This window comes from Patiria miniata, unplaced genomic scaffold, assembly GCF_015706575.1.
Source record: "Patiria miniata isolate m_02_andy unplaced genomic scaffold, ASM1570657v1 HiC_scaffold_7, whole genome shotgun sequence".
Classification (NCBI taxonomy): Eukaryota; Metazoa; Echinodermata; class Asteroidea; order Valvatida; family Asterinidae; genus Patiria; species Patiria miniata.
This window is the reverse complement of record NW_024037074.1, coordinates 38,201,200-38,220,243: the sequence shown is the minus strand read 5'-3', so window position 1 is coordinate 38,220,243 and position 19,044 is coordinate 38,201,200. Positions and strand designations below refer to the sequence as shown.

The following is a 19,044-nucleotide window of genomic DNA, read 5'->3' as shown; positions in this document are numbered from 1 at the left end:
TCCATGATTGTCTTCTTTGAACAGCGCCCCCGATAAGGTGGTGTCTATCCCCCCCCCTTTTCTTTTTAGCACGGATGGTCTGTCTCTGAATAAACGAGACAAAAAGTCTATTTTGCAACGGGCAAAAAAACCCCTGGTTACGGGACTTGACTTTGTGTAGCATCCACGGAAAGTTGCATCCTATTAAAAGTTTTCTCATGCTACCATAAAATATAACTATTTGTGATGTGAAACTTTTCTGGTACATGTACGTAAAAAGTTCATTCATAGTGACAAACAGATGAGAGTATGGTGCTTGCTAGTGAGTAATAACAAAATATGAAAATACTAAATTCTTGAACTTGATTTAAATAGTTCATGATTACTTTTTTATGTTTATTTTATAAAAGACATTCACGAAAAATGTGTCACTGTGCTGTGCAGGTAATCGAGAAATAAGACTTTGCTTAGCAGTCAAATGCTTGTTCCACAGGGATCAGCATGAGTAGACGTATTATACATTTATTGTTATTTAATTAAAATTAAACAAAATATAAAACCCTTAAAGATGGCCGCTGAATTCATGGATGTATTGTTAGTCAGTTTGTCAACCTTGGCGAATGTTTGTGGTTAATATCTTCTGAATTTTGCCTTTTGAGAAATATCCTGCTAGGCTCGAAATGTCAGACCCTTTTTTATTTGAATTGAAACTTATTAACTTATTCAGTAGAATCCCCAGAAGTTGTACGTGCACTGTGGCATGTTTTCAATTATATAACTGACTTACAGATCCTTGTCATGTGATTGGTGGAACTCACATTACGTGACATTCATTATTGCTCTCATTCATGCCGGGGCTCAAAAAGTCCCATTCGCCCATCGTGAATGGGATTTACTATTCAACAGTTAGGATCATCCTTGTTCCATGTGCAAATGCATGCTGGTGTGCGCGTTGAACGTTGCGCGTAACGCGTATTGTTCCCAAGAGCCAGTGGCTACAGAGTTTGGTTCAAACATTTCGTGAAGGGGTGGTTTGGAAGAGAGAAATACATTTCCCATCAATTTGTATTGAAATAGAAGTTCATTTTAACTGTAAATCAAATGACAAGGATCTATATGTCAGTTATTTTATAAAACAAATATAGATTGGCTTAAAATTGTGAAATGGAAGGAATATTATCGCTCGGTAAAATGTGGACCTTTCCATTTCACTGGACTTCGCCTTTTGAAATAAAAAAGTCAAGATTTTCCCTCGGATAATATTTTCCATTCCACTCCGAGCCACTCAATATTTGTATGCCAATCATGCTGATGACGTAATCTGCCATTGATGGGGAGACAAAAATGCCAGTGTCAAGATCACGATGCACGTCAGAAGCCACTCGACAAAAAATTAAAAAAAAACATAATCCATTTATTCCAGGGTTGTTTTCTGTCTGTCTTGACGTGTCTGCATGTGTTTTTTTTTATTAGCTTTCCTAAGTTCACTCACAGTCCTTGCACTTGCTTGTTCCGTCAGCCCGAAAGGACTTTGGAGTCAATGTACTTTTTCGGTTTCCTTAGTTTTGTGTTGTTTTCAGTTGATCAGCTCAGCGGTGCAAACTGTGCTTGAATGGTTACAAGGTAAATCACTGCCTGAGGGCAAGTCAAAAGGGAGTGTCAGGCGGAACTGAGGATGGGCTAGTACCCTTTTTTCTCCCCTGAGATTTTAGTCGCTTGGTTGGTCCTAGCTGTTCATGGACTATTGATGTGGACGGAGCAAGCTATTCAACGAGGTTGCACTGAGAGGAAATGACCAATGATGGGTGGGGAGAGGGGTGCATTTACCTCTGCTTAAGAGTTAAACTGATGCGCGGTTGTTTTTTTTGCATTTGTACAAGGAAAGACTTTGATGGCTGTGATAGGAAATTGTAAGGTGTAGATTTTAAATATTATTGAATTTGGATGTATATTCTATTTTGGGGACGTGCAGGGAAGGTTGTTGGTTAGTTCCGTTGTGTTTTCTGAAGAGAGCTGTTAAAATGTTTGGAAAGACCTCCTTAGTTTTCAATTTGGAGTCAGTTGTGACAAAATTGTCTTCCAAAAACCAAGACGATATCATTAACCCTAACCCTCTAGGCCCTTTTTGGCTAGAAACCATCCTCAATCCTGTAAAGTCCTCCAACTGCTACCATGTAAAATTTGGATTCAGTCTCTATCCTCGAAAATCATCGGTTATTTCTTGAATTTGTTCAGTGGTTGGGTGTCCATTGCCTCCATCCTTCCGAATCCTCCAACAATCACTGTAATGGGTTGAGGCAGTGCCGATGACATTCAGAAGCAGTGCGGAGGATATCGAGCATAATGCCGGTCTCAATTATGCATGCCTGTACATAAACAATGCTGGGTACAGTCAGCCTACGAACTTGGCACAAAGCATCCTCCAAAATTAACCGACACTTTTTGCCATTCAGCCTCGATCCTCCAAAATCCTGCAAACCGCCTGGAGGATTTTGGAGGATTGAGGAGGGTCAGGCTTACTGAGAAGGAGATTCTACTCTGTTTGAGAGAACTGTACAAAAAAGGTTGGATTTCAGTTCGTGTCTGCTTTTTCCAGAAACCAGCCAAATATCCAGTATTAAATACTTTGGTATATGTTATTGTTTTTTTCTATAACATTCATGAGAATGTTTTCTTTTACTGGCTTAAAAGAAAAAATGTCAGATTCGTAATGAGGTGACAAATTCTTAATCATGTTGCGAAGTGTGGAATTTACAATGCACTGATGAACGAAAAACATGTTCCAGACAGTATGCGTGATTGCACACGGCGCGTTAGCCACGCTTGTAAACAGCGACAGTTGTTAGCATTGTAACCCTTTTTAAATAAATCGTTTTTCAAAACCACACCGTCACTCCGAGCCGGGGCGCTAACTGCATCTCGCGTCAGCGATGCCCACGGCACCGCTTTTCAATTACGATCACCCCGCTTTGGTGTGATTCCACCACCTCCCTTGCTAGCTTACTTTTGTTTTTTTACTTTTGTAGATTTACACTTATAAAAACCATAGTCGGGCTGTATAATTACCCGCGGCCGGTCGCGTTTTCCCGGCTGACTTTGACAGGGGAAATGTCGCAGCGGCGCGGCCTAATGAAGCGTGGTTGTAACGAGACCGCCAGGAGTCAGACCCGACCAAATCACAGCCCTTTCTGATCCTGCTTACAGAACCATTTGGGAGCTAATGCTGTTAAGCCGCGAGGCGTTGGATAAACGCGGCCCCGGGGCCAGCGGCGCGGAAAGTGTTGGCCAGACGAGGATGTCTAAATGCCCACCCTTCATGCAGATTAAATTGTATTTACATATTTGTGATGTTAGTGTTGGTTTAATGAGATAAACATACTAGGGTAATGAGGAGAATTACGAAAAAAATCCACTGAGAGGATTTCACACTTTTGGACTGGGGATAATGTGATAAGATAGAGCTCATTTTCTCTTCCAACATGAAATCTGTTGTTTTTGTCACGTTTTTTTTCCGGGATGAAGTGTCATTTCGTTGTAACTTTAAAACCAAAGACAGAGAGAAAGAGAATGTGGGGTTCACTTACCCATAAAATTAATATCTGAGTTTTGATATAGTGTGTCTGAAATTTTCGAAGTTTTTTTTTTTAAATGCCGCAGTGTTGGTGTGTTGATGTTGATTAGAAAAGTGCATTGGGGTTTTAGTCTTTCTGAACGTTCAGTCAGAAAAAAAAATATTCCAGTACAATCAGTTAAAACCATTTGTACTAGGCGGTCATGGTTGAGGGTTATGCAAACAAGGAAAAGTTTGGATGTCAATGGACTGATCTGTTGAAGCTCTGCCCACTGCAACAACACTTAGGGCTTTCCTTTTTCGAATGATTCAGTATTCGATTACTCGAAGCTGTGTTTGACCGAATATTCGGATATTGCCAGCTGCAACTGCGTGCTGCGGCGGTAAAAAGTTGCACGAAGAGTGTGCCAGTTAAACTTTGCGTGCGGCGATAAATATGGTGTGCTGGAGTATTTTGCAGTAAGCATTTTGTAATGGCAAAGGGCTTTAAAGTAAAGTAAAGGTAAAGGGGACGAATCTGTATTCACAGGGGCAGAGTGCCCATCTCTCTTTCGTTAGCGATTGGGCCAGACTCGAGTCCATGAAATGCTGCTGTGGGGGGATCGCCACACCTCCTCCACAGCGAGTCTGTTACCTTCCCAGCATTGAACAAGGCCGGTACCCATTTAACACCTGGGTTGAGAGGAGTAATTGAGGTAAAGTGCCTTACTCAAGGGCACAACACGCATGGCCACGGCGGGGCTCGAACCCACAACCTCTTGATCACGAATCCTGTGCTCCACCGCTAGACCACAAGTGCCCCATAAAGGGGCTTTAACCTGCTAAAAGAATGGGAACAATGAACCACTTAGGCCTGCCGCTGCCAAAAAAGTGGCACCTGACAATAAAGCACCACAACGTTACGATAACATCACATCACAGCCTTGTATGTATGTGCCCAGTTTTTTGTTTTCGAAATTTTCACACCGGCAAAAAAGCTATTTGAATATTTGGTGCATGATTGAATATTTGAGTATTCAGAACAGCCCTAACAACACTTGCATCTTTCTGATACCACACTGTTCCTGAGCGCACTTAAAGGGAATGTACATCATTTGCTTTTGCTGCAATTTTCAGAAATAAATGGATTTGGAGGATTCGTATATTATAGCAAATATTGTCGCACTGACTTGAGATTTGAAGGTTTGCATGGGTGGAAAGATACTAAGACAAGACAAGATAAGTGCACTGACTTGTTTCACGTTTTGTTCTTGTAGTCTGGTTCCCTGACCCCACTTAAGATGAAACAGAGCAATTTATAGACTTTGGGGAATTGTACGGTCAAAGAATCAGTCTAGCAGGCTTGTACTCCTTCGCAGGTGTGTAATCAATTGCAAAGAAAATGAGGAATAACTAAATTTGGAAAATTAGGAGCAGTTTTGAAGAAAAAAAGCCAGTTTTCTCCAACGCTGGTCGGCCGACCAGCGTTGGAAAAATACAATTGTTCTTGAAAATGTCATCAATCATCACTTTGAGCCAATCCTCAATATCCATTTTTAGCTCTTCAATCTTTTCTTCCTCTGAAAGAAAAAAAAAGTTGTCTACACACTTTGTTCTGTCTGTTCGGGATCAGGTTGAAAGTAACTTTGAAGAACTTCACCTTTTTTTAAAGATTGAATAAGGGGAAACCAGTAGTAAAACCCATTTTAGTTGTCTGTTGCTTAAAAACCTCCAAATACCTCATGCAGGGGAAAAAAGTAAACAAACACATCTGTATCACGCTCGTACTATTACATTTACATCCTTTTCTTCAATGTCACCTTACCCAGGGAAAATATCGTCCCACAGCAAACCTTATCCTCCTTAAATAATAATGAAAGGTTTGCGGAAACACCATGTGCGAATAATTTCTCAACTAAGAGAATGGTTCTGAAAAGAACCAGAGGTATAAACTCGACGTTCCGGTCAGTATGCTCTGACCGTCTTCAGGAGAATGAATACGGTCCCGAACAGACAGAACAAAGTGTGTTGAAAACTTCTGAAGACGGTCAGAGCATACTGACCGGAACGTCGAGTTTATACCCCATTCTCTTAGTTGAGAAATATTCGCACATGGTGTTTCCGCAAACCTTTCATTATTTAGTATCTCCACCATGCAAAGCCTCAAATCTTACTTATCCTCCTTCATTCACTCGGGTGTGTGACATATATCAGCTATAGCCCTCCGCGACCCAGAAATTGTCACCTAAATTGTTCCCCTAACCTCGATTCCCGGAAGATCCTAGTACTAGTAACCTAGATTATTGAGGCCCTACCACTCACTGAGTTCACCCAAGGATCCCTGGATGAGGTTATCTGCTCACACCACGCTTTACCCGATTTTTATCCGCCGATTATTTCTCGTTCCCAGATCAGCTACCAAGCTACCAGTACATTTACCCCGTAAGAAAAGACATGAATAGAACAATCTCATAACAGACTTTGTAACATTCTGGGAGTTCCTTATCTTTGAAACCCATGCTTGACCCAGGTGACCCTGGAATACTACTCTCCTGGGTCCACGGTGGTAAACAGATTGTTTGATATGCCGTGGCTGTAATGCTGTAGTGAAGTCCATCCACCGCATGCCAGAATTTTGTCAGGCGTTTGTTGACATCGAGTCTTGTATCTGTACATAGTCAATGAGTTTTGTTATTGAAGAAAGTGGTCCCCTGACCACTGTTTTATTGTGGCAATTTTTTTTTTCATTTTCATGGGAGGACAGGGGCCAATCGTGGATTTGATCAGCCGAGCACAGAAAGAGTTGACTGCAAAGGCAGGTTACCAACCAAAAGGTTATGTCATGTGTATTTGCTTTTGACTGGTCCCCAGCCGAGTAATAATTGATTTAAGGTGATTTAAGGTAATATACAATATTTGCTTTTGTTGTACTTTTCAGAAATGGATGGATTTTGGGGATTATTTTATAGCAAATATTGTTACACTGACCTGTTTATTTAAAGTTTTGCGTTCGAAGATGCTGGAAAAACCAAGAAAAAAAAGCTGTTCCCTGACCCTACCTCAGACGAAATGGAGCAATTTCTATGCATCGGGAAATTGTCCGGTCAGGGAACCAGATTAGCTGGCTTGCACCCGTTCACGGATGTGTAGCCGATTGTAAACAAAATGTTGACTGACTAAACTTGGTAAATTGTGGGCAGTATTTGAAAAAAAGTCCGGTTTTTTTTCCAACGTTGGTCGGCCGAGCGTCGTTGGAAGTTGATACAAAAATTCGACTTTTCTTGAAATGACAGCACACCAGGTGCCACAATTTCTCAGGATGCTTGAGACTATTTATTCACTTACAGTCAAGTAAGGTATTTCATAATAATTTGGTAGTTTTGTTTGTTGATATTTACAAATGTTGTACATGAACATGACCTCCCTCCAAGTTACCTTTTTTTAACTACATAAGTAATGTGTTCATAGAAGAACCCATAGCCCTACCCTGCTTTAGTGCCGTTTTAAAAATTGGTTGTGGTTCTTGTGGATCCATAAAATTGGTAATTCTTGCACAAATAGGAAAAGATCTGATTTCTACCTTTTGTCATCATCACACTATCATGATTGATACAGGACCTCTCAGCAGTGAGAGGTCCTCTTCTGTGGTGCTTTCCTTCTCATAGATCTCAAAATGCTTCTGCAAATCCTTAACTCCCAGTCACCAGTATCTGAGACCACAAATATCCCCAGCTTTAGCCCATTAAGTGATTGACCCCTATTGACCTCTGTTTGACCATGGAGGCATTGAGTGAGGTCTTTTTCACACTGTGTCTAAGTTACCCATGTTAAAATTGACACAGGTCCATGGCTAGCGGACCGGGAACGAATTGAATACGGATCAGCAAGGCATATCAGTCACACTTACACCGGATTGTACATGGATCAGCTGTACATTTTTGATTTTCTACCTGGGTGGAGCCTATAACCGGGGCTCAAGGCTGTTCACGCTATCATCTAGCCTAGACACATGTCCACGGGCGAGCAGAACTTGGGGTATTATCTAACTTGGGTCTTGAGTAGACAAAGCATTCTGTTTAAATTACACTGGACTGTACAAGGATCCACCTTAAATTTTCAATTTTCTACTAGGGTAGAGCCTATCAGAGTCAGTCCATAAATGTGGGGTCCAAAAGTGAGACATTTGTGTGTCCCTGCTACACCTGACCTGTGTAATTTGCCATGCAAGTATCACTACAATTGACTTCAAATTATTGTTTATTTGTTTGGCAGGTACTTTGCTTCACATAATCACTCTTGGAGGCTAGAGGCATTCAAGAATGTGTCCTGAATTTACAATATCCTATATCAGATGTAACAGGGACTCGAAAAAAATTGGACCCCAGATTTATTGACTGACCCATCGATCTTAAGGCCTTTCACACTATTGTCACGGCTACCCCTGTTGAAATGAACTTCGGTCCACCTTGGGCGGATTCGGGTTCCATCAAAAACGGGTTAACAAGGCATACACCTGGTTTGTACACGATGGGCCGTACATTTTTTCTTTCTACCCGGGGAGAGCCTCTAAACCCTGGTCCCGGTCAGGGTTGGATTTTACCCGTGTAGAGCCCGTGTTGGATTCTTGCTAGTGTGAAAGGTGTTCCCAAATTCTCGGGGTTTGACCAAGGTCCAACACGGAGATTTTGGATAATGAGAAAGGGCCTTTACACTAGTTTGTAACACAGCTCAGCCGTACATTTTGGATTTTCTGCTGAGATCATGTAGATGGGGCCCCTCGACCCTTGTCCCAATCAGGGCTAAATTTCACTCATGTAAAGCACTGGACCTGTTTAGAAGCCTTGATGGATTCTCACTAGTTTGAAAGGGTTTGCCAGAATCTTGGAGCTCGACCTACCGGTAGATCCAACACAGAGATTTTGGAAAGTGTAAAAGAGCCTATAAATGGAACATCAATTTAAAATAGAATGGAATTTCTCTTTTCATACCATGGGAACATCTCAAGGAGGTACCAAAGGCCAAGACCTCTGCGTAATTCAAGACATTATGCAAAGAGAAAGTTTCTTTTGTCTATAGCATCGGCCAGCTGAAAAATAGGGCACGAAAAACAGGGCACGATGTCATTAACCAATTGTCTACAGCCTATTATGCAAATGCATGCAGGTCGACAAATTTACTTGGCTTAATTTGGCATTTGGGTTCAGTCAATATCCAAATCCATACATTGATTTTCAACAGAGTCCTTGTTGGGGATGTAAGGTTGTTTTTTTTATTTTGGCTGAATTTTTCATTTTAAAACAAATTGTAAAGAATTTCCCCTAAAATCAATAGCTAAGAAATGTAACAACACGATGCGTGGAAGTCACATGATTGGACAATCGGCGGCAGTCATTTTGTGCGGTGATGCAAGGCTCACGCGAGTCATGCTCAGGTAGGGTGACACGCTTCGGGATCCTTCAACCAATAGGAATACCAAAATGCACAAGCACCTCGTCTTTAAAAACACAGGCAGCATGCGCGTGAGTGTGACACCACTGCAGTAACAGCTTCTAATTCTGGTCGCCGGATTCCACTATAGTTTTACATTTTGCGCTTAAGTGTGTGCAAAGAAAAAGAGGTACACATGTACTACAATTAAACAAAACTAAGTAATTAAAATTCTGCTCAAGATGTATAATGGCTTACTAACAAGCAGTGAAGTGGATTCTGTGTTTGTGTTAAGAAGTGCAGACTGTTGAAAATTTGTTTTATGGCTCTGTGTACAAGTACCCCTTCAACGGTTGCAAAGGGAGAGTTGGGGGAGACCACTGGGAGGGACCAATGATTGAACGCATTGCTGACGGTGCCTGACGCACATGCGAAGATGCTACAAGGCATGTACACATTCAGAATTAAATCGGTGGTGCATACTTCACACCATACGTGCAAAAACCAGTATGCACACACCACTGGGGGATCTCAAAAGTGGTCAGAAAACGCTATCTATAGTTCGTGTTTATAGTCCATACCAGCGAGTTGTGCTTCAGACACCAGACGCACACACGATGAATCAATCTGTCGCACTGTCTCTCTTTAATCACTAAAGACGTCATTTAATTAGTTATCTTTTGTTTTGTTTGGTTGTAATCCTGATAACAGCAGGCTGCTGTTTACGTTTCACTGCGTCAAACGACCCAAAATGTAATTAAGTTGATGTGTCATCCGACCAATGAAGGAGCAGAATAATCAATGGTTCATTACTTTTTTAGTAATGGGAGATTTACATGGTTGAGAGGTTTGTTTGTTGTTGTTAAATTCATAACTCAACGAATCAGTTACATATTTCTACATCTTTGGGGAAAAAAATGCTGCGGCTTTTTTTTGGGATAAAACTTGATACTTTTTTGGTTGGGAAAATTAGTGCTGGTCCCAGAGGGCCAGCTAGTGTCTTCTCCGTACCTTGATGTAGATCTCACTGACTGACTAGCTGTCTGTCTGACTCTCACTTCTGAGCCGGGCAGTGCTATTGTGTAGGATTACCCCATAACGCAAAAAATGGGCTAAATCTGGTCATTGTGTAGACCGGGGCCCAATTTCATGGCTCTGCTAACGACAGAATTTGGTTCTTAAGATCACCATTTTGTGCTAACCGCACTAGCAGATAAGATTCTGTGCTAACCCTGTAAGCACAGAATCCTTAGTTCAGGATGCACGCAATGTGCAGAAGCCAAAATTCCTTGCTAACCTATGAAATACGCTTACCATAAGCACGGAATTTCTGTTATAGTGAGCGGGGACTTTTCGCTAACTTTTAGCAGAGCCAAGAAATTGGGCCCAGATGCATGCAACTACTTCCAGTGAATAACCATTCTGAATCAATTGAATAGAATTTTGTGTGCTTTACAGGCTTCGCCTAGACTTGTTTAGAGGGTACATGTTTTCTTTTTATTGAAGCCTTTTAGATATTGCCACAACATAATTTCAGACTATTCAAGCCTTAACTTTCTGACAATCGGGAAAGTCACTTTTAAGTCACGGGAAAGACATACATAGTGTCTTTAAACCTCCTGCTATCAAAAAAATCAATCCCCTTCCCCTGCCATGCCTTTTACACAGGCTAGTCACCAACAGTCAGATCATATTTCAAGCAAACACTGTGACTAGTCAAATTCAGTCAACAGACACGGACAAGCAAGTGGTAGGCACAGCTGGCTTATCAATCACCTACAGTCAAAGCATAGCTGTTTATACCGGAACACACTGAGTTGCACATATGAACAGTCACAGCCAGTCAATCCTGCTTTATGTAGGCTGGGAGCTCTTAACTGTTGAAAACAGTCACTTGATAGATTTTGACTGAAAGGACAACTTGAATGTATGTTTGCACAGAATGTATGTTTGCATAGGAGGATTTTAATGGGGAGATGGATGATGGTTTTTACGATGTCAAATATTGACTTGTTTGCGTCAATGAGACTCCCTCACCAATGATTTCTAACCCACGCACATTGCGGCAATCTATTCAGCCAAGGTTTATTATCTATCCGCTGTCCTCCTCCTGTTGTTCATTCTTACAGTGATATAGACTTGTCAGTTCAGAAGTCCAGTCTGACTGAGTTGGAATTACAAATGCAATGGGTTTTTCCTTTTAGGAAAATCCAATACATAAAGGGTGAGTCAAAGAAGCGGAACCCAAACCCCAAAACTATATTTCATATTTCAAAAATATGTAGCACTAAAAATAATAATGATTGGAATTCCAATTTCATAATCTATTTTAGATGAAAACAATTATTGAAACTGTTCAATTCGTTCAAATAATATCACCATTTAAATGCAATGACCCTAAAACTTGTCTTGCCCCAAAAAACAATTTATTGTGTGTTTTGACTGTTTGGAACAACAAAGAAAATGACACAGAATACTTGTTTCAACAACTGTCAACAACTGTAGTACACAATATCATTAGTAACAACCCTGGTTATGTAAACAATATGATTTATTTTAAATCCACTTTTTTTAAAAGATGGGCCTTCAAAAGGACCATCGCTGGTGATGTTTGAAGACAATTGTGACGACGATTCTTGAAATTGCTTTTTTGGACGAGACAGGTTTTAGGGTCATTGTGTTTAAATGGTGATATTCTTTGAACGGATTGAGCAATTTAAGTAATTTTTTTTTATCTAAAATGAACTTATGCAATTGGCTTTCCAGTCATTATTATTTTTGGTTCTTCATATTTTGTAAAATATGAAATATAATTTTTGGGGTTTGGGTTCCACTTTTTTGGACTCACCCTAGACCATAAACCCTACGTTGCTCTAGGGCCCATAGTGGCAACCAAACCCTCTGCGATTATCTCATGGATTTTTCATTTCCCCCCAGTCTCCCCCCCCCCCCCGAATCTGTAGTACAACGCCAACTCATAACTCATTTGTTCTTGTTTGTATGAATTTAACGGAGCTCCAGTTTTCAATAACATCATGGCCTTGTATCTCAGGACATTTTGTTAAAATGACGTCACGCCGTGATTATACCTGCAAAGAACCGCAACCCACACAAATCCATTTTCCCAAGGTTCAACTTGTTTCATCCCTGCAACTTTTGCGTACCGGAAATTATGACATCCCTTCGACGGAGAAAGTGAGAAAACAAAAAAAGCGTTTGTTTTTTCAGTCAGACATTTCCAACTGTGTACACTGATGTCCACAAGTCGTTAGACAGGAACACATTAAACCGGAGATATGTACATAGTCTGAGCTGTCCGCAAACATCATTAAACCTCTGATCTCTGCCGACAAAGCTCGTCACTGATGTTGCTGGGTTTGTTTTTTCCCCAACTAATTACCTCGCGTTTTCCCTATCCAATCCTGCTTCTAGGCAACCCAGAGACTCCTGAGTTTTCAAGCCTCGTCTCTCAAGCTCCCTTTACCGATGCCGTTCTGTGAAACCTTTCCTTAACGAGCAACTTGTGTTTGCTTTTTTCTTCTAGTTTTAATTGCCTTGTGTCACACGGAGTCGTGTTGTCTGCAAGTGGTCCCAAGTCAGTGTGTCTGACCATCGTGCTAATAAATTCCATTTTTGTTCCCATATATCTTCCCCTCATGACACGGTTTCAATAATCTGAAATTGTCTGCGGTGGTTATTATCACCTGGTCTACTCCTCTGTTTGACCAATGGTCAATCTTCTTAGAAGGCCGTGGGATAAGCCTAATTGTTTTCACGTACATCTCCCTAATTTTTAGAAGGCACCTCAGAGTTTGGCAAATAGACATTGCGTATACACAGAAAAATGCAAATGATACTCATAAGAAACCATGCCATAATTAAAGTTAGTCCATCTTACTGTAATGTGTATTTTTATTTTTTATTTTGCCTTTTACAAAAGGAGCTGAATCAAATACTTGAGTGTAGATTAAAAAATATATGTCTATTTTTGTAAAAGAGAGCTCGTCCGAAAGTAGTTTTTTTAGTCACCAATTCTACCGAACATTATTGTTTTTACTGTGTCAAACCTTTAACACCTTTTCGGTCAGAGTCTAGCTCTGATTTTCAAATATTTGCAAACACCACTTGTAAACTTTGTGTTGCCAAGGTCTAAATCTTACCCTTTTCTTTGACTTTATATCGGAGAAAATGCTCATTCATAGACATAAACAATGTTCTCTATCCTAGAAATATTCCCCTAAATTCCATTTCACATTTTCTAGGAAGATTCCTGTATCAGCTAAAAATCCTGACTTTAAGACTTGACAGGCTTCTGCTAACAGCTCTCCACCTTCTGAAGTTTTCTGAAATGTACACATTTTATAAGTTAAATATCCTAGCAAAATCCTCCTCAAAGACACAAGGACACAGTGACAAACTAGCAAGAAACACAAATACAAGCAATGAAAAGGAGAAGGAAAATCTTTTGGCGGTGTCATACTGGAGTCCATCACAAGTCCACACAAGTCCATCACATGTCCTCACAAGTCCATCACATGTCCATCACATGTCCACACAAGTCTGTCACAAGTCCATCACATGTCCTCACAAGTCCATCACATGTCCATCACATGTCCACACAAGTCTGTCACAAGTCCATCACATGTCCACACAAGTCCATCACATGTCCTCACAAGTCCATCACATGTCCACACAAGTCTGTCACAAGTCCTCACAAGTCCATCACATGTCCTCACAAGTCCATCACATGTCCTCACAAGTCCATCACATGTCCACACAAGTCTGTCACAAGTCCACACAAATCCATCACATGTCCTCACAAGTCCATCACAAATCCATACAAGTCCATCACAAGTCAATCACAAGTCCATCACAAGTCCATCACAAGTCCATCACAAATCCTCTGAAGTCCATCACAAGTCCATCACAAGTCCTCACAAGTCCATCACAAGTCCTTACAAGTCCATCACAAGTCCATCACGTGTCCTCACAAGTCCTCACAAGTCCTCACAACTCCATCACAAGTCCTCACAAGTCCATCACAAGTCCTCACAATTATCACAAGTCCATCACAAGTCCTCACAAGTCCACGTGTCCTCACAAGTCCATCCAAAACCTCAAGTCACATCACAAGCTATTCAGATGATTTGAAACAAAGCCATTCCTTTGTTATTGTTCACCCCCTGTTGCTTGTGACTGGACTTGTGAAAGGACTTTAGCGATTAACTAATGAAAGGACTTGTGATGGACTCGACTTCAACACCTTGCCAATCACAATCACTGAAATAATGGAATCGTTTGTTGCGTGCATTTTCCAGGTGTCTGTGGGAAGTGAGACACAGCATCAGTCGCAGACGTACACGCCAGTCTCCATTGATGAGAACAGTAATGACGGGCTTGTTATCGCTGATGAGCAGTCACAGTTGGGAGACGGGGAACTAGACGGTAAGACACATAGGGGGTTTCCTCCCAGCGTGGGCTTCAGCTCAGCCTTTTGTTTCATTTCTGTTTACTTTAAAGCCTTTAAAGCATCATTGTTAGCACCCATTTGGGCTCGAAGATGTATTTACTAGAAAATAATAATAGTTGGAAAGATCGTTAAAAGTGTAGGTTCATGTAAATTTGCTCTTTTGAATTATTGAAGAATTATGAAGGATTACAAAGGATTTTCGGGGTGCAAAATTTTGGTCCTCAAAAATTGAGCAATTGGAACGCTAGTCGTCATTCCAGTCACATATGTTTCTTTTCAAAATGTTCCTCAAATGCTTTTCAAAACGTTTCTCAAAAACACTGCCGCATCAGATGTAAGCAAAGGGTTTTTTCCCCCAACTTTTTCTCCATAAATGTAAGACAGTATGTGGATTTCATGTGAATCGGACCTTTGACAAAGATTAGTAAACAATGTAAAACATTAACTTTTTCAAAATCTGGCTGAATACACACATTTTGTTTCCAAGCCAAACAGAAATACTCTCCACATTGGCCTCATATTATAGGACTTGATGTTCCTAAAGCCTATTAGCAGAACATGGAATTGAGCGGGATTCCCTAGCTAGAGTCGGGAGATAAAAACTCTTTTGTAGCCGAAGCTCGTGGCATAACCTAGGTTTGGAAAAATCCCCATTATTGCATTCACAGCAACCGTCATAGGTTTTTTATATGTATGTACGACTGTGATGCCGTTTCTCAATTCATGGCTCTGTCTGTAGCTTTGGCTTCAGACTCAGGCTTCACGATTTTAGGCATTGAAGATTTCTGTTCAAAACATGTTAGTTTTTCCCACAAGAAAATCAAATACTATAATACAGGAGCAAAGCTTAGAGTGCTATAGAACCTTCCTTTATTCATTTTGAAACAAATAAGCACGTGGGGAAATTTGCAATTACCCATAAATTTACCTACCAATTTATCGAGAAAATTCTTGTTCAAAGTGAAGATAGGACTGGTAGCAAATACTCTGTGAAATTATCCTGCCTGAAATGGTATCGTTCGGAAGAAAACTAACATTGAAGGTGGTTTTTAAAAAAAGGTGCCCATGGCCACAATTTTTTATGTTCTTTAGAAACGGAATCCAGTTACGAGACCCTAACAATTGTTTTCTCAAAATGTATATAATATCCTCTGAGCTGAAACATCAACAAGCTAGTTGTTATGCAAGCTTTGTACAATTGTGAGCAATTTTGTTGCTTCAAACGAAAAAAAAATTGCACCTAAAGCAAAAGGTACCTGTAAAATGATATCATAGATTTTATTTTTAAAAAGCCTTTGGCTCAGGAGCCATGTTTTAAGTCACAGCGTACCGAGCAGAGTGTGAGAGTGGTTTTGTCCTTTAGCCTGTGTGGAATTATGACTTCTTATCGCTCGATAATTCCTGAAAACGACCACCTGTTATTAATTGTTTTGATAATCAGTAAAATTGATATCGGCCCCCCAAAAATTAAAACCATCCAGGTCTCAAGAAGTCTAGTTCTGGTTTTATTCAGTTGCCTGTCATTCACTCTGCCTTGTGTTTTATTTGAATTTATGTAGCTGCTTTGTTTCCCAGCTCAATTTACATTTTATCATGGAAAAAAAAGAAACATGTTGATCAGGTTTGTGATTGACTGACTGATTTTAGGAATTCAATTGATTATGCAACTGTTTTGATGCTGCAGCTGTTTTGACCTTTTTGGGGTTGAGCCTTGAATCCAAAAAACAGTAGTGGTGGGATTAATATCCTGATTTTTTTTAATTCGGGTTGAATTCCACTACTCGGTTTGAAATTTGGACCGTATATTCGAAACCAATCCTGAATACACCTGCCCTTCTTCTTCTGTCTCGTCCATCAGATTCGGCCAGGCCCCATCTACCGGGATCAGGGAAGCGTGGTGGGGCGTCACAGGGAGGCAAGACGACCCCCTCACCGGGCACCAAGAAGCTCCAGATTAGGCCAGGCAGGGCGCGCAAGGGCACCGGAGCGGCGGCTATCGCTGGAGCCAGGGCAGGGGCAGTGGCTGGAACAGCAGCGGCCTACGCGGCCTATGGCTTCTCCTTCAAAGGTAAGGGTAGGCGATCAAGTATCCTCAGTATCTGACAGTAAGAAGTAAATTTGTCTGCAGTAAAAAAGTGACCCAACACAAAACCAGAGCTACTTTTGAGTTACAGGCATACAGGATTGTTTGCATTATCACAAAAGTAACCTACCAAATTATTATCAAAATGTCTACTAGGAATAAAGATCATACTGGTGCTAAACACCCTGTGCAATTATTCCATCTGGCTTGCTGTCATTTATAGAAGAAATCAAGAAATGTAGGTGATTTCCCACGATCAGTCATTTCGTGATCCAAAGGTTGTGCAAGTGTGCATGGTTTATCGACAGTTTTTTCGAAAAAACAAAAGGGGGATATCCACTGAGCTGGAGCTTCAACAGGTTAGGTTTTTGAACAGTATTGTTTGGATTTTGTGTGGTGTTATTATTGGAACCGAACAAGTGGAAATCATAAGGCACTGTCATGAATTTTCAACCACAGAATGTCGTTATTCGTATCAGGATGTCAAACTACATTGTGCTATTTCAAAATGAAGTACATATTATGCACTTTCTGTAATGCATCAGAAAAAAAAACACGTTTTTGTGACAAAAAATTGCAAGACTCATTTTATGGGATCCAAGTCACAAATGTCACTAACTGTGAGAATGAGTTAACATGTCATTGATACGACTGTCCAAGATGAAGATTTGAATGAAAACAGCTTGATACAATATTTCTTATTTGTTTTGCCACATTTGGGAATGTATGAAATGTTTGGTTCTGAGAAGCTCATACTTGGAACTTGTTTTTTTTTTCCCCTAAAGTTTGATTTCTCTTATTGATTTTTTTTTTTGGGGGGGGGGGGTTTGAGTAGTATGCACAAGATGTTTTGTTGTAGTCACTGAAGTCTCCTATTGGGTTCAGCAGGCTTCACAGCTCGGAATTTGTTGGATAATGTCAGAGATTTAACATTAAATCTTATGCAAGTACGGTATCTCCAAACTCCCCCCCCCCCCCCCCCCCCGTAATTTTTAACAAAGCCTCATTAACTTTGCGCCAAACTTGTTGTCATTAAGAAGAAAACTTATCATGTGTATCTGTGAAAAAAGCTTATCTTTGGTCTGAGATAATAGAGCAATTATCATATTGCAAATAATAATAATAAATTGAAATTTGTATTGTGCAGTCTTCATAACAATGATCAATTGGGCATTACATAAGATACCACGGAAATTAACATTAGAATAGCAAGATTTAAAACAAATTAAATCCAATGTTTAAAGGGAATATACATCATTTGCTTTTTCTGCAATTTTCAGAAATTAATGGATTTGGGGGGTGGTAATATATAGCAAAAAATTGTCACACTGACTTTTTGACGTTCTGGGTTCGTAGATGCTATGAAACCAGAAAAATAATCATTTTCCTATAGTCTGGTTCCCTGACTCCATTTAAGATGAAACAGAGCAATTTATAGACGTTGGGGAATTGTAAGGTCAGGGAACCAGTCTAGCTGCCTTGTGAGGTGTGTAATCGATTGCAGACAAATGCGGACTAACTAAATATGGTCAATTGGGGCCAGTATTTGAAAAAAAAGCCAGTTTGTTTCCAACGCTGGTCGGCCGACCAGCGTTGGAAATTGATACAAAAATACCACTTTTCTTGAAAATGACACTACACCAGGTGCCATGATTTTACAGGATGCTTTCGACTGTCATTCACTAACTGTCCAGCAAGGTATTTCAAAATAATTTGGTAGTTTTATTTTTTGATGTTTGCAAATGTTGTATTTTCCCTTTAAAAAGGGGTTAAAAAAGTAAGTACATCTAAAATATCTATCAAAGACAAGAAAATTAAATATACACTGATACATAAGCAATGAAATTAGTTAAAAGTCTGTTTAAAAAGATAAGTCTGAACTTTACGCTTAAAAAGATGTCAATGATCTGAGAATGTTGAATGTCGGCAGGCAACCTATTCCTTAATTCTGGCGCTGCCGATGAAAAGGATATCTACCCCCAGTGTTTTTAACATTCTACAACGGCTTTACTGCATTTATTCTAATAATATGATATGAGTCAATCCAAATGGTCTTGCAGTGTTTGTATTGTATGGCAGTTACACAAAAGACAGTTGCAGCAGGCAGAGCTCATCACTTTGTCTTGTTCCATCAAATTGTCTCGTTTCTGAGATAATAGCGTCTGTCTGGTTTGGATTAAAAAAACATTAGCCCCAACAGTAGTCGATAAAAAAATCATCGTAATTCCCATCAAATGGCCATTGACAATGATGAAGACGACTGCCAAGAAATGAAAACATTCGGTTTGACAGTCACAATAGAAATGAGTCTATAGACCCATCTATCATCGACGAAAATCATTCATCAATTTGATGGGGTATAGAGACCCCCAACCCCCCCCCCCTTCTCTTTTCCCAGAATATGTAACATATTGGTGATGACATCAGACAGCATGCGGTTTTGTGTCTCCAGCAGTCTGCATGCCGGCAGAACGGCCAGCCAATGACAACTCTTGTATTGAACCAGGCATTCTTTTATGCCTTGGTGTTTGGCCC

The 19,044-nt window shown here is 40.3% G+C and overlaps 1 protein-coding gene across 1 annotated transcript in view; it reads left to right on the top strand.

Moving 5' to 3' along the window:
• The window catches only part of LOC119745163 (chromatin-remodeling ATPase INO80-like), an 81,492-nt gene extending 64,963 nt beyond the window's left edge, over window positions 1-16,529 (top strand). The window contains exons 31-32 of the mRNA XM_038221387.1: window positions 14,275-14,401; window positions 16,285-16,529. Of these exons, the coding sequence (XP_038077315.1) occupies window positions 14,275-14,401; window positions 16,285-16,529 (372 nt within the window). The remainder of the gene's footprint in view (window positions 1-14,274; window positions 14,402-16,284) is intronic.
• The last annotated feature ends 2,515 nt before the right edge of the window (window positions 16,530-19,044 follow it).